General features: G+C 39.4%; 2 protein-coding genes and 1 non-coding gene across 8 annotated transcripts in view; all 3 read left to right on the top strand.

Annotated features, from left to right (window-relative positions):
- Positions 1 to 16,377, top strand: part of BCL10 (BCL10 immune signaling adaptor) — a 238,928-nt gene that overhangs the window by 72,813 nt on the left and 149,738 nt on the right. The gene's annotated exons all lie outside the window — the stretch shown is intronic.
- Positions 1 to 16,377, top strand: part of SYDE2 (synapse defective Rho GTPase homolog 2) — a 58,086-nt gene that overhangs the window by 7,342 nt on the left and 34,367 nt on the right. For 5 of the 6 annotated variants that reach the window (XR_008380126.1, XM_053591197.1, XM_053591192.1 and 2 more), the window contains exons 2-4: positions 6,996 to 7,691; positions 9,416 to 10,518; positions 15,042 to 15,168. Coding sequence is in view for 5 of the 6 variants with exons in the window: in XM_053591197.1 (XP_053447172.1) it covers positions 6,996 to 7,691; positions 9,416 to 10,518; positions 15,042 to 15,168 (1,926 nt within the window). In the remaining variant the exon portion in view is untranslated. The remainder of the gene's footprint in view (positions 1 to 6,995; positions 7,692 to 9,415; positions 10,519 to 15,041; positions 15,169 to 16,377) is intronic. The other variant, XM_053591193.1, reaches the window with a different exon arrangement.
- LOC128586871 (U6 spliceosomal RNA) lies at positions 12,023 to 12,129 on the top strand. The gene has a single exon (XR_008380330.1). It is a non-coding gene; the product is annotated as a U6 spliceosomal RNA (small nuclear RNA).

The raw sequence follows: 16,377 nt of genomic DNA, 5'->3' as shown, positions 1-16,377 counted from the left end.
TTTTGAGGCAGACCCTCAAGGTCGCCCTGGGTAGAGTGCTGTGGCATCACAGCTCACAGTAACCTCTAACCCTTGGGCTTAAGCAATTCTCTTGCCTCAGCCTCCCAAGTAGCTGGGACTACAGGTGCCTGCCACAACGCCTGGCTATTTTTTTTGGTTGTGGTTATCATCATTGTTGTTTGGCGGACCCGGGCTGGATTAGAACCTGCCAGCTCCGGGGTATGTGGCTGGCACCCTAGCCGCTTGACAGGCACTAAGCCCATTTTTAAGGAGTTTTTTACTTCAAGGAAGATTACTGAAAGCCTTGATTATGTCTGAATCTAATTTTTCTGGTTGTTTTTTAAGCTCCTCATAGCTTAGTATGTTTTATTACTCTATTGTTAGACCGTTGTATTTTACTTGCTATAACACTAAGGTTAATCACTCATAATTCGATAATGTACAAATCTGACAGGATCATAGATTTTTACAAATGTGGTTTTGCAGTGAATTATTATGATAGATATATATTTACCTTGTTGATTGTCATTGAAGTCTGTTTTGTGCAACTCTTTGGAAGCACAAAAAATTTCTTCTTTAAATGAAATAAATGTTTTATAGATATATTTTTAGAATCTTATCACATTATATTAAGATATGTACATATCTAAGTATTTGAGGTCACCCACTGGACTATGAATTCCTTTTTTTTATAGGCAGAGTCTCACTTTGTCACCTTCTGTAGAGTGCCTGATGTCGTAGCTCATGGCAACCTCAAACTCTTGGGCTCAAGCAATCTTCTTGCTTCAGCCTCTTGAGAAGCTGGGACTACAGGCACCTGCCACAATGCCTGGTTATTTTTGTTGTTGTTGTTGTTGTAGTTGTCATTGTTATTTAGCAGGCCTGGGCTGGGTTCAAACCTGCCAGCCCTGGTGTATGTGGCGGGTGCCTTCCCTAACCACTGAGCTATGGGTGCCAAGCCTGTTTTATTCATTCTTATTTCCCTGCTCCTTAAGTTTATTCCAATAATAATAACTGTATTGTACTCCCTGTGAGACAACATACCTGTTTCTAATCTGTAGCCTTCTTAAAAGATTTTTAATTTTATTTTTACCCTAGATTTTTAGATCTTAAATCTTATATAAGGCACTACTGTGGTATATAGTTTAGGAAACTAATGTTATGTTGAAATTTTAATAATCAGTAAGGCATAATTTTTTGTTAGGTTGATAAAACAATCTTTGTTTGAAAAGGCAGGAAAATTACTTGTGTTTTCTAAAGACTTCTGGTCCTTGTAATAGTTAGAATTTACTCAAATGTTAATTAAAAGCCCAGGCGCAGTGGCTCACTCCTATAATCATAGCACTCTGGGAGGCCGAGACCTATAGATTGCCTGAGTTCACAGGTTCAAGACCAGCTTGAGCAAGAGCAAGACCCCATCTCTAAAAATAGCCGGGAGTGGTAGAGACCCATAGATCCAGTTGGCGAAACAAGAATTATGGTTTCTACTTGAAAGGTTCCTTGTGTAGATTAAATATAATCATCCAGTAATGTACTTAGAGTGACTGTCACATGACATTCTTCCATTTTCCCAACAACATACATATAGGTCCTGGGTATTGATGCTGTGGAGGTGTATGAGAAATATGAGCCCCTCTTACACAGCTCATAATCCCAAGGAATGTAAAAACAAAGTGGCTAGCTGCACTGGGCCTGGGCAGAAGTGTAAAGACAGGATGTGGCAAGAAAAGAAGCATTGCTTTTAGGTATCAGCATATGGAAAACAGTTCCTTCCTCTGAAGTCAGTTCACATTCAGTTCCCCACCAGATGATCCTTGCATTGCAGATCACCTGCAAGTGGCCAATAACAGTACCAGAGCTTCCACGTTTAATGGAGAAGCTGCCATTCTTCACTCAATGGTTTCTGTCAAACTGAAAAAAAGGAGGTGCAGGAAGTAAGCTGGGTGGAGACAAGATGGCTGACTGAAGCCAGCTTTCCACAAAGGCTTCCATCCAGAAGGAGAGTTAAAGGACAGAAATTTAGCAAGTAACCTGGTGGATTAGAGCTGCACCAAGAGAGAAGGCTGAAGAACACACATCAACCTCGCTAAGGCGAGCTGCAACCCCAAGGATACAAACAAAAGGTACAAAATCCATCACCAAGCGGACGGGAGTCCTCTCCCCCATGAGAATGGCTCAGAGTGCCCCACAAACAAACGAGCAGAGTTCAAAGGTTCTCCCACTACACTCCACGGGAGAGACCCTCTAAAAACTTGGCCTACCTCCCCTACTAGGGTGCCACGGTGTTCTCCTGCCAGGCATAAAACTGTATAAAACTATATATATTCTCTACCTGCAACTCTGAGCTCCAGCACTCCCCTTCACTCTTACTCTGAGGTCTGGAGGCCTGTCCCCCAGGAGTCCAGATTCTTGGGTGATTTCTCAAGGGGTGTGGACAGGGCCTAAACTGCAGCTGGTCAGTACTGACTCTGCCGCACGGGAGTGAGGAGAGGACGGTCGGCCTAGAGGGAACCACACCGGAGCAGCGGTGCCCCAACGCGCAGAGCAGCAGCCATCTTTTGGCAACAATAGGGCTCACTCTCGGATATTCTGAAGCCACAGCCCCTGTCTCCCTGGGCAACCAGAGGAGGCCAGGCATCTACTCAGGTGGCAACCACCATGGAACAGATCTGGGACTGAAACACAGGCCCTGTGAGTAAAGGGTTTGCCTGAGGTGCTATTGGCCTGGGTGGAGTGCAGGGACTAGAAACGCACGTGCAGAACCAGGAAGTTACCAGGGCAGGGCTGGCCCAGAGGACCGCTTTACTGAGCCTAAGACACACCTGCCCCTCAGGGGATCGTCAGCCTATAGACAAAGGAAGACAGGAGGCTAGAACTGACAGGTAACCAAATACAAACCTGCAGGAGCAAAGACAGGGCCTGAGGCGCAGGCTCTGGGAACTCAAAACAGCTCTCTTCTGCAGGGGAATTTAGCAGGGACAGAAACAAATTCCCGCAAAGTTGTTCTGTTCTGTCAGTAACATCAATCAGAGGCGGGGCTGGAACTGAGTGAACCCCCCAGCCTCCATCAAGCGCCCAAGGTTGTCAGGCCTCACCTCCCCCTGCTAGATAGAGGCAGAGAGCAGCAGCTTGGCTGAGTAGAAATAGATTTACTTGTGATTCAGGCAGGTGAAAACCCCTGGAGTATCTGGTCACTACAGGCAACCAGGTCACAGCCCTGTGGGGTTATCAGCGACTAGGTGTGACAGAGGTGCAAGGTTGGGAAGGAAGCATCAACCTTCCCAGACTGATCTATTTGCTGGGTGGGTCCTCCTGACTCCACGGAGCACCAGAGCAAGCCATATCTGAGTAGTTACCAGACCCCTGCGATCCAGTTGTCAGAGACCTTTTAAACTCTCCCACCTGAGATGAGTGCTGACTGAGACAATTGATTTGGACCTTTTGAACTGAGCCAATTGCCTGAGGACTATTCAGGTGGTGCCCTGGGTGTAGGAAGGTTGTAGGAAGGTTTGATTTTCCTTTTCCAATTGTTGCCTATGGGGGGCGGGATGACTTAATTGCTGGTGTTTCTCCACAGCTGAGACTTCAACCCAGAGTTAACTGTTTTACTAGGGTCGAACAGAGACCAGCTGAAAACAAGACAGAACCACTTAGCCCCACAACACCAAACAGGTCCCCAGTTTCTCAGGCCATAGCACTGTACAGGTCCTTGACAAAGCTCCAGGGGAAAAATCAAAGGGTGTAAAATAATCATGGGGCGGAATCAGTGGAAAAACTCTGGTAACATGAATAACCAGAATAGATCAACCCCCCCCCAAGGAAAGATATGGCAGATGTAACTGAAGATCCCATTCATAAACAGCTGGCCGAGATGTCAGAAATCGAATTCAGAATTTGGATTGCAAACAAGATTAATAAATTGGAGGAATATTTGGAATTAGAAATTCGAGCAGCAATTTAAAAGTCGGAATTAGAAATTCGAGAAGAAATTCAAAAGTTGTCTCAAGAATTTAACTAATTTAAAGACAAACTCACCAAAGATTTTGACGCACTGAAGCAAGAATTTACAGCCCTCAAAGATCTGAAAAATACAGTAGAATCCCTCAGTAACAGAGTGGAGCAAGCATAAGAAAGGATTTCTGATACTGAAGACAAAGCCTTTGAATGCTCCCAAACTCTCAAGGAGGAAGAGAAATGGAGAGCAAAAATGGATCATTCTCTGAGAGAACTCTGGGATAATTCAAAGAAGGCTAATATCCGCCTCATTGGAATCCCTGAACATGATGAAGTGGCCTTGCAAGGCATAGAGGCCCTTCTCCATGAAATTATGAAAGAGAATTTTCCAGACATGCCAGAGATTCTGAAATTCAGATAGCAGACAGTTTCAGAACCGCAGCATGACTCAATCCAAATAAGACATACCCCAGGCATATCATAATTATCTTCACTAAAGTTAATATGAAGGAGAAAATTCTGAAAGCAGCCAGAGGTAAGAAATCCATTACCTACAAAGGAAAGAATATTACAATGACTGAAGATCTCTCTGCTGAAACTTTTCAAGCCAGAAGAGGGTGGTCATCGACTTTTAATCTCCTAAAGCAAAATAACTTTCAACCCCAGCTCCTGTATCTAGCTAAACTGAGTTTCATTTATGATGGAGAAATTAAATACTTTAATGACATTCATATGTTGAAGAAATTTGCCATAACCAAACCAGCTCTTCAGGATATTCTCAGACCTATCCTCCATAATGACCAGCCCAATCCTCTACCACAAAAGTAAACTCACTCAGAAACTTTTGATCAAACTCCAACTTCCACAGTGGCGAAAGGATTAAAAATGTCTACTGGACTTTCGAAAAACTCGATACCCAAAATTTGACCAGACTTATCAATATTCTCCATGAATGTGAATGGCTTAAACTGTCCTCTAAAGAGGCACAGGTTAGCTGACTGGATACAAAAACTCAGGCCAGATATTTGCTGCATACAAGAATCACATCCGGGCAATTGAACCAGCTTCAAAAATACACTACTGGCACCTGATCAAACTAAAAAGCTTCTGCACAGCCAAGAACACAGTAAGTAAAGCAAGCAAACAGCCCTCAGAATGGGAGAAGATATTTGCAGGTTAAGTCTCCGACAAAGGTTTAATAACCAGAGTCCACAGAGAACTCAAATGTATAAGCAAGAAAAGAACACATGATCCCATCGCAGGCTGGGCAAGGGACTTGAAGAGAAACTTCTCTGAAGAAGACAGGTGCATGGCCTACAGACATATGAAAAAATGCTCATCATCTTTAATCATCAGAGAAATGCAAATCAAAACTACTTTGAGATATCATCGAACTCCAGTAAGATTAGCCCATATCACAAAATCCCAAGACCAGAGATGTTGGCATGGATGTGGAGAAAAGGGAATACTTCTACACTGCTGGTGGGAATGCAAATTAATACATTCCTTTTGGAAAGATGTTTGGAGAACACTTAGAGATCTAAAAATAGATCTGCCATTCAATCCTATAATTCCTCTACTAAGCATATACTCAGAAGACCAAAAATCACATCATAACAAAGATATTTGTACCAGCATGTTTATTGCAGCCCTATTCATAACTGCTAAGTCATGGAAAAAGCCCAAGTGCCCATCGATCCATGGGCTCCCATGTCTTTCCTGATATGCCAGGCATTATATTCTACCTTGTGTTCTTCTGGATTAATAAACTGTGGTATATGTACACCATGGAATATTATGCAGCCTTAAAGAAAGATGGAGACTTTATCTCTTTCATGTTTACATGGATGGAGCTGGAACATATTCTTCTTAGTAAAGTATCTCAAGAATGGAAGAAAAAGTATCCAATGTACTCAACCCTACTATGAAACTAATTTATGGCTTTCACATGAAAGCTATAACCCAGTTATAACCTAAGAATAGGGAGAAGGGGAGAGGGAGGGGAGGGATGGAGGAGGTGGGCAGAGGGAGGCTGATTGGTGGGATTACACCTGTGGTGCATCTTACAAGGGTACATGCGAAACTTAGTAAATGTGGAATATAAATGTCTTAACACAATAACTAAGAAAATGCCAGGAAGGCTATGTTAACCAGTGTGATGAAAATGTGTCAAATGGTCTATAAAACCAGTGTATGGTGCCCTATGATCGCATTAATGTACACCGCTATGATTTCGTAATAAAAATAAATAAATAAAATAAATAAAAAAATAGCCGGGTGTTGTGTCAGGCACCTGTAGTCTCAGCTACTGGGGAGGTTGAGGCAGGAAAATCACTTAAGCCCAAGAGGTTGAAGTTGCTGTGAGCTATGATGCTAGGGCACTCTACTGAGGGCAACAATGCAAGACTCTGTCTTAAAACAAACAACAAAAAAACCCCAACAAATATTAATTAAAGGTGTGCACTATGTACAGAGCACTGTATATAACCTTTTTATAAAGTAGACTTAGTTGCTTAGGATAAGATTTTGTTAACAGTATAGGTTTTTTTTTTTTAGAGACTAGAGTTTCACTTCGTCACCCTCCATGGAGTGCTGCAGCATCACAGCTCACAGCAACCTCTAGCTCCTGGGCTTAGGCGATTCTGTTGCCTCAGTCTCCTGAGTAGCTGGGACTACAGAGGCCTGCCACAATGCCCAGCTATTTTTTTTGTTGCAGTTTGGCCAGGACCGGGTTTGAACCCACCACCCTCAGTATTTGGAGCCAGTGCCCTACTCACTGAGCCATAGGCACCGCCCAACAGTATGGCAATCTTGGTTTTTCTTTCAGAATTCTTGACAGTTTGGCAGTCTGATTTCTAAATCATAAAAATCATGTCAAGATAGAAAATTCAAATTTTTCTTATTCAATTTTAGGCTCTGAACATAATATTACTTTCCTCTCTTTTTTTTCTTTTTAAAAATTTTAATAACTGTTCTGAAGTAACATGTCTTTCCTGATATGCCAGGCATTATATTCTACCTTGTGTTCTTCTCTGAAACAGATTTATTTGAAAATGTCTATGGGTCTTCAATGAAGAGACAAGAGCTTAAAGATCTGAAGGATAAAATTGAATTCAGTGGTCAAAAGCCACTGAACAGCATCACTGTTTCGAAGAAACGCAATTGGTTATATCAGAGCACTCTGAGATCTCTTAGTCTTGAAGAAGAAAATAAGAGATGCCAAGATAGAAGTCAGTTCTCCATCTCACCGGTGTCTCTACCTGAACTTCAGCTATCACAACCTTTCTTCCGATCGTCTGAAGAATACTGCACACATATGATGTGTAATGCTACGAATTCTTCATTATCAAGAAACTGTTCTGTAGACCTTAATGAGGAAAATGATGCAGATGATGAAGGAGAAATATGGTACAACCCTATTCCTGAGGATGATGACCTTGGTACATCACGTGCCTTGAGTTTTGGTGAGGCAGACTCTGCTGTTCTAAAGCTTCCCGTTGTCGGTTTGAGCACATTATCTGGTAGTGACCTGACGAAAGCAGAGCAGCATCCTGAAGACTTGCTGTGCTCTTCCGAACATGCAAGTGATATTCAAGCCATGCAGTCAAGTGAAATGAATCCTATAGACTCCATTCATTCCACAGAACTTGTGCAGCAGTACAAGCAAAGGCTGGGACATAAGACCCAAGAATGTATAATGGTGGAGGACAGTCCCTTGTTGAAATCTCCTTTTGCAGGTAAAATGATCATATGTTTGCCTTTTCTTTCTTCTTCCATTTTTCAATTCTTTGATGGTAGCTAAAACTAAATGTAGAAAATGTTTATTATGTTTATGCAAGTTTTCATACAAAGTGAATAAATTTTCATGAAAATAAAGAATACTCATAATGTTTCATAAATATTTTTATATACATGCTGGTTTAATTCTTCCTGTCACAAATTTGATTTTATTATCTGCTATGCTGTAGTGTGTTGACTCTTTGAGATAGTAATTGCTTTCCTCTTAGTTGAAAGAATGGAGTGGTGGGGAATAGAAGAGAAGGATACAGTTGTATACAGTTGTATTTATTTATTTTGAGACAGAGCCTCAAACTGTCACCCTGGGTGGAGTGCTGTAGCATCATAGCTCACAGCAACATCAAACTCTTGGGCTCACATTTTCCTCTTTGCCGCCTCCTTCTGAGTAGCTGGAACTACAGGCCACAACACTCAACAATTTTTCCCCCTATTTTTAGTAGAGATGGGGTCTCTGGATCTCACACTCGCTCAGGCTGTTCTCAAACTCCTGAGCTCAAGCTATCCTGCATTAGCCTCAGGCACTCCTCCCAGAGTGCTAGAATTATAGACGTGAGCCACTGTGCCCAGGCCTGTGCTTTCTTCTTAAAACTAGTGTGTGATTTGACTGGTATACTTCTGGTTTAAATGATTGTGGAATTTGGTAATGTGTCAAATTCTTGGATTTCATAAAACAAAAAAGCAATTTTGTTTTAATAAAATCTTGTCTGCATTGAAAGTTGCTACCATGTACATTATTTTATTTTAATAATTAGTTAAGGACTTCAGTAGGAATTATTTACTCAAAATATGTAAATAGAGTCAGAATGTTAAACTCAATAATTTAATAAAATCAAGAGCCACTTAATATACAGGATAGCTCTTCTAGGCTAGGGAAAAATGATTAATGGTTATAGACTAAACGGGATCCTGATTACTATATAATGTTTTAGAGTAGTAAGCCAGTAGAATTGTACTATGATTAGCAATACAAGGGATGCTTTGTCTATCTTATTAAACACTCTTTCTTATTAGATGCTTACCAGAAAAAGCCCAGTAGGCATACTTAAAATAGTCCTCTCTATACAAAGAAACTGCTTCTTTGTCAGTAGGACACAGAGAGGGATGGAAGGAGAATATTAATATAGTAGAATCTCTGTCAGTTGACCCTCCCAAGGGACTGTCACCCACTGGTCAACACACAGAGGTGGTCAGCTAGGCCTACTGTACTGATATGTACTTGTGGCACATGAATGGCCAGAAAAATTAAGTCAACTTAAGGAAGTGGTCAATGTAGGGAGGTGGTCAGCTATGGACCAGGTTCAACTGTACTTTAAAGAAAGGTTATTTCATATATTGATTTTTAAAAATGAACACTTTTTCTCATTTTACTTGTGACATACATGTTATATAAATTAGATTCTGATATGAGAATTATTAGATCTTCCTCTATAAGGATAAAGTACAAAAAATTAATTTAAATTTTAAATAATTGGCATAACACAGTGTTCTTGAATGTGGTGCATTTGACCTGAACTTCTAGCTAAATCTCCTCATTGAGATGAAACAAGGTAATAATTTCTGTCCATGTGAGTGTTTGTTTAGTTGATGGTTTATAAAATGGGAATAAAATTAGAAATCAAAACATATCACTTTATAATATCTTTTTTATCTTTGTTTTTTAAAGGTCCTGGGGTCCTAGCTGCTACAAATAGGACTGAATTAGGAGTTACAGAACCATCTTCTCCAACCCCTAGCCCTGTGAAAAAAGGCAATTCAATTAATTGGTCTTTGCCAGATAAAATAAAATCTCCACGAACTGTGAGGAAACTTTCCATGAAAATGAAAAGGTTGCCAGAATTTAGCCGAAAGCTGAGCGCTAAGGGAACCCTGAACTATATAAACAGTCCAGATAATACTCTTCCTTTGTCTAAATGTAACTGTCAAGAAATTCATCACACTGTTCTTCTCTCTTCTGGGAACACAGCCACAGCTGCCAAGAGGAATGTTATAAGTCGGTACCATCTTGATACCAGTGTATCTTCTCAGCACAGCTACCAGAAGAAAACCTCTGCGAGTTCGAAGTATTCCTGTAAAGGTGGTTACCTCAGTGATGGAGACTCACCTGAACTTATAACTAAATCTAGCAAACATGGGTCTGAAAACAAATTTGGAAAAGGAAAAGAAATAATTTCTAATAATAGTAGCAAGAATGAAATAGACATTGATGCTTTTAGACATTACAGCTTTTCTGATCAACCCAAGTGTTCACAGTACATATCTGGGCTCATGAGTGTGCATTTCTATGGTGCTGAGGATTTAAAACCACCCCGGATAGATTCAAAAGATGTCTTCTGTGCAATTCAGGTAGATTCAGTAAACAAAGCAAGAACAGCTTTGCTCACATGCCGGACAACATTTTTAGACATGGATCACACTTTCAACATCGAAATTGAAAATGCGCAACATTTGAAACTAGTAGTATTCAGTTGGGAACCCACTCCAAGAAAAAATAGAGTTTGTTGTCATGGAACTGTAGTTCTTCCCACCTTATTCAGAGTAACAAAGACACATCAATTGGCTGTCAAACTTGAGCCCAGAGGTCTTATTTATGTGAAGGTGACTCTTATGGAACAGTGGGAGAATTCTCTTAATGGGCTAGATATAAATTGTGAACCAGTAATATTTGGAGTTGATATTCGAAAAGTTGTAGAGAAAGAAAATATAGGATTGATGGTGCCACTCCTGATACAGAGATGTATTACGGAAATTGAAAAGAGAGGCTGTCAGGTATTATTTCACTACGTTTTTCTACTGCCTCCTTTATTGACTGATTAATTAATTGGTTGATTGTAAGTCTTGGGGAAAGGAATTCAGAGTAAGGTAAAAAAAAATCTAATTTAGACATTTTTCCCATTCCTGTTCTTTATTTTTGTTCTATTACTGTTTAGGGCATAATTCATTACTGTTGTCAATAATTGAGAGCATGCTACATGATTCCACAATATAAGTTGTGGCACAGCACTGCACGGGCCTCATATCGAGAGGTCAGGTTTGCTTTCTAATTGCACTTGCCATTTAAGAAATGTTCCTTCATGGTTTGACATTCCTGTGAGGAGTTCTAACAATGATTCCTGTAGCCCGGCTTCTCTCCTAAAATTAACTCCCTGCCCTTATTCCCCACACTGTCACAGTCCCATTCTTGAGAAACTACTCTTTACTCTGGGATGGCACGGAGGATGAGGAGAGGTCCTACTAATAAGAACACATCCCTTGGCTCGGCGCCCGTAGCACAGTGGTTACAGTGCCAGCCACATACACTGAGGCTGGTGGGTTCGAACTTGGCCTGGGCCAGCTAAACGACGACATCTGCCACAACAAATTGCCGGGCATTGTGGCAGGCGCCTGTAATCCCAGCTACTTGGGAGGGTGAGGCAAGAGAATTGCTTAAGCCCGAGAGATTGAGGTTGCTGTGACTCCATGGGACTCTACCAAGGGTGACAAAATGAGACTCTGTCTCAAAAAAAAAGAAAAAAAAAGAACACATCTCATTTTCTTTTTAAGTGAGAAGGCAAAGGGAATCCATTAAAACAAAAAAATCTGGTGTTGTAACAAGATACGTACATATTAGCTAGTTATTATAATAGACCTTGTCTTTATTTTTATTCTCATGACAATGAGAAACAGCATATCACTGAGGATATTATCCGTGGGTGTAAGTGATAGTTTATTCTAGTTTTTGTGATACATGTTAAATCACATGTATGTTGTGAACACATTATGTTCTAAGTTATTTCTGCTTTAGTGCCAACAGTTTTACAGTATTGGTTAAAAACGTAAAAGACAATGAGGGTAATTATCACAATCTGAAATAGGATTTCTTTAATAAACTCACTTTGAACTTAACATGGTAACTATAGAAGCGGTTCAAGTTAGTGAGGTTTTACAATAAGATGCAGACGACCTGGATTCTGGTTTCTCCTCTGTTATTACTTAGCTGTGTGACATTGGGCAAGTCCCTTAATCTCTGTGGGTCTTATTTGCTTATATCTATAGAAATAGATATAGTGGTTTCCTGAGGCTGAACTTTTCAAACAACTTCTAACTCAGGTACATGATTCTGTGTTGAGTTTGTGTTGTCTATGTGGGAGTGAAATCTTTACTTCCTAATCCAACTTCTGGTCCATTATTTTTCTTCCTTAAGGTTCTCTGTTTTTCCCTTCATCTTTTTTTTTTTCCTATGCAGTATGTAGAGACTTAAGAGATTAGGCAGACTTTAAAACTAATTATTAAAATGCTCGCTTCGGCAGCACATATACTAAAATTGGAACGATACAGAGAAGATTAGCATGGCCCCTGCGCAAGGATGACACGCAAATTCGTGAAGCATTCCATATTTTTTTTAAAAAATCTAAAACTAATTATTAAGCAGAAACTTTTATAGTTGAATATTAAAATAAGTAACTCAAATGACACTGTACTTTTGCAGTCTATTTTCTGAAATACTTATGATGAGCAGGTGTATAAAGATTGTTAACACTTACTGTAAATGCCAAGAGAACATTTTTAGCAATGCTTTTTATATCTGTACTTAAAGTTTAGAAAGATTATATTTTAATAATGATTTCCTAGGAACTAAAAAGTACGTTTTACTGTTGTGCCTTTGGAACTGTACTTTTTAAAGACCTTTTTTGTTTTGTCTCTCTTGCTTCTTCCTTTCCCCTCCTACACACACACAGAGAGAGAGAGAGAGAGAGAAAGAGAGAGAGAGAGAAAGAGGCTTATTATGCCTGCATTTTGCCGGCTGGCATCCTACTTAAATTATGAATACCATCTGGACACAGTGGTAATCCCAGCACTCTGGAAACCTCAGGTGGGAGGATTATTTGTAGCCTGCCTAGGCAGTAGAGCAAGAACCCCATCTCTACAAAAAATAGTAAAATTAGCCAGGTGTGGTGGCGTGTGTCTGTAATCCTAGCTATTCTGGAGGCTGAGGTAAGAGGATTGCTTGACCCCAGGAGTTTGAGGTTGCAGTGAACTATGAATGTGTCGCTCCAGTCCAGCCTAAGTGACAGAGTGGACACCCTGTTTCAATTTTTTAAAAAAGACATTTTAAATAATATTTTTATTCAGTAATTATTCTTGTTTGTTCACTATGAAAATAGTCTTTGATAGTCATACAAAAATAGTTTGGAGCAAGAGTCTTTGCATCTTCCAGATGCTTTGAATGCCACTACTACCTGTCTCTTGCTTCCAGTGGAAAACTTACTTCAGTAATCAATTCATGGTCCACCCAGGACAGATTCTGATAGAAGTATCGAACATATACTTCAAGGGTTTGATTCTGACGTTAGGGATGTGCCCTAAAATATACTGTCCTTGAAATACCTATGTTGGTTCTTCCTTTCTTTATTCATTATTCATGTTTTTAAAAATTAGTTTTGTGATTTCAGCTTTGGAATAAACTGTTCCTTTGACTTATTGCCTATTAAGTAATAGTTCCTTTAAATTGTTCTTGATACATCTCCTCAAGTTCAAGGAATACATCCTTATTATGGGATTTTATGACACTTTAAGAGCACTATAGCCCTTTTGGTGTAGGCACATTGGTTTTTTTTATTGTGGAGGCGTTTCCTTTGATCCCATTTAACATTTTAGTTTCATTCTCTGGGCCATCTGCCTTTTTATTGTGTTTTTCTTGAGATGACGTGACCAGTGTAACATACATTGTTCTCAATGTGAATGTACATAAATGTGGGTAAGAGTAGGAAATTCGAAGTTTCTTTTTAGTATATTCCTCTGTTTTCCATATTACAGTGATACTTTTGAGTGTAGCAGCACCTTGCATTACTATCTTTTAGAATTAATTGTAGAGCCTTTACTATTTTTCAATTATTACTTAGATCTTATCATTTCAGATATTTTAGATAACATCTCCCTGTATCCTTTATTGACAGCTGCCCATATTGAGACCTACTTTCTACAGTGGATTCTATCAGTTATTTAATGAATCAGAAGAAATTAGTGTCATAAGTAAATCTGTGTCTGTAAATTCCATGTGTGTATCCTTTCTAGATCATTTATTTTATAATATTTTACAGTGATTCCTAATTCAAATCCTTGAGGATTGTATTTTATTTCTGTCTTTATTTTTTTGAGACAGACTCTCACTTTGTCACCCTCGGTAGAGTACTGTGGCGTCACAGATCACAGCAACCTCAAACTCTTGGCCTTAAGTGATCCTCTTGCCTCAGCCTCTCAAGTAGCTGGGACTACAGGCACCTGCCACAACTATAGGCACCAGCTATTTTTAGAGACAGGGTCTCACTCTGACTCAGGCTGGTTCCCAACTCCTGACGTCAGGCAGTCCACCCACCTTGGCCTCCCAGAGTGCTAGGATTACAGGCGTGAGCCACCATGCCCGGCCTATTTCTGTCTTAAAATAATTTCTTTTTCCATAACTTTTCCTTCAATTCAAGGTTCCTAAATAGTCTTTGATGTGGAAGTGTGGATGACAACCACTCATTCTTAATTTGTTTTGAAGGTTTATTCTTTGAAAGAATTCTGTTAGCTTAATCAGGCGTATTTTCTCTTTACAGAGACTATGTTGAGTTCCTTTCAGTGAATTTACAGTGAATATCTTAGGACTTAATATTTTAGAATGTATATGGACTAATAGTGTTTAAAAACCAAGTCTTTTCAATGCAGGTTGATAGGATGGGAGTGTCTGTTATATTACGTATCAGTAAATTTTAAACGAGAGGTTTTATTTTATCATTAATATAGTATTTTAAATTTCCTCCATCCCTTTATAATCAGTTACTTTGACAAGTTAAAAAAAAAACCCTACATTTGCTTTTATTTCTTAAGAATCTTTTCTTCTTTTTTTTTCTTTTTCTTTCTCAAAAAGCTATACGCAAATGGTGTACTGGAACCTTATTTTAATTATATACTAATTTTAAAGATGAACTGGGTTTTAAAGAGATTAAATAACTTGCCCAACTAAGCAAAGTGGGCCAAGGTCCTTGTAACCTCTGTGCTATATCACTTCATTGTTGAACAAAAGATGTGAAAGGGCACATTCTTGGAACATTGGGATATTGATTGAGCATATAAAACTAAAGTGAAGGGATTGTATCTTTGCTTCATAGTTGTAGCCAACACTAGAAGTCACAGTGTATTGTTTGAATTTCAACGAAAGCTTAGACTGTTTTATTAAACTAATCATCACCAAGTTCCTGTGATTTGTACTATACTATTATATTTTCCCTTTATCAGATTTAACCATAATATAATCATAATTTTATTTCTAGGTAGTAGGCCTATATCGATTATGTGGTTCGGCTGCAGTCAAGAAAGAACTTCGAGAGGCTTTTGAGAAAGATAGCAAAGCTGTCAGTCTCTGTGAAAACCGGTACCCAGATATAAATGTAATAACAGGTAATAAATAGATTTTACTTTGTGTACTCATTATGAAAAGACTATTTCTACAAGGAGAATTGAAATACTACTTGTAGCCTAAATTTAATTTGGTTTTATTCTGAAGTCTTTTCTTTCTGTACGAACACTATTTAACTGTGTTATTTTCTGTGGGAAGATAATTAAGCTATGGCTACCCTCAAACAGCGGACAAATGATGGGAGAAGTAAACATGCTTTAAATTAGCTTTTGTAGCTAGCAGAAAGGAAAGGGTGTTTTCACAAAGGAATAAGTAAAATACCAGTTGGAATTTGACTGTAGCTTAGGTGATGTAAAGGGCATTGACTATCCAGTTAGAGCATTTGGATTTGTTTACTAGCCACGGTGAATTCATTAAGGATTTTTGAGTAAGGGAATAAAATTATTAGAGATTTTCAGGAACATTGATCTGGCAACTCTGTGATAGATTGAAATTAGAAAAGACCAGGTGGAAAGCCTTGACTGGAGTCCCAGAAAAGAGGTGATAAGAACTAAAGGAGACTTGTTAACAGTAGAAATTAGGAAGGAGTAGAATCAAGCAGATGTGAAGAGAGGAACGAGACAAACATGACTTTGAGCTTAATCGTTAGACCTAAATTCTCACCCAAACAACTGTGGGTCTAACAAATTAGGGGTCTTTATTAATAATAGTGTTTAGCATTGGAAATACACTTCTAGGATCCCTGAGAGATGAGGGATGGGGAAATGACAATTTGAGGGTTGCTGGCGTACAGGTGTAATTACAGCCTTCCAATTGTCCATAAAGTTTGCAAAGACAAAAATTTGGGGGATCTCCAAACTTTGGAGGCAGGCAAAGAAAGAAGAAACACTTAAATAGATTGAGAGGAAAGGAGTCAGAAAGTTTGGGAGGTACAAGACCACAGAGGTTAAGGAAAGGTATGATGCAGTGTCATTCTGTGGAGAGATTATGTAAGATGAGAATAGAAAAGGGTCTTTGGCGGGTTCGAACCTGGCCAGCTTAACAATGACAACTGCAACAACAAAAAAAATAGCTGGGCGTTGTGGCAGGTGCCTGTAGACCCAGTTACTTGGGAGGCTGAGACAAGTGAATTGCTTAAGCCCAAGAGTTTGAAATGGCTGTGAGCTGTGATGCTATGGTACTCTACTGAGGGCAATATAGTGAGACTCTGTTTCAAAAAAAAAAGAAAGGGCCTTTGAATTTAGCTGTTG

The sequence above is a fragment of the Nycticebus coucang genome, chromosome 5 (assembly GCF_027406575.1).
Source record: "Nycticebus coucang isolate mNycCou1 chromosome 5, mNycCou1.pri, whole genome shotgun sequence".
NCBI lineage: Eukaryota > Metazoa > Chordata > Mammalia > Primates > Lorisidae > Nycticebus > Nycticebus coucang.
This window is presented reverse-complemented; position numbering and strand designations above follow the sequence as displayed.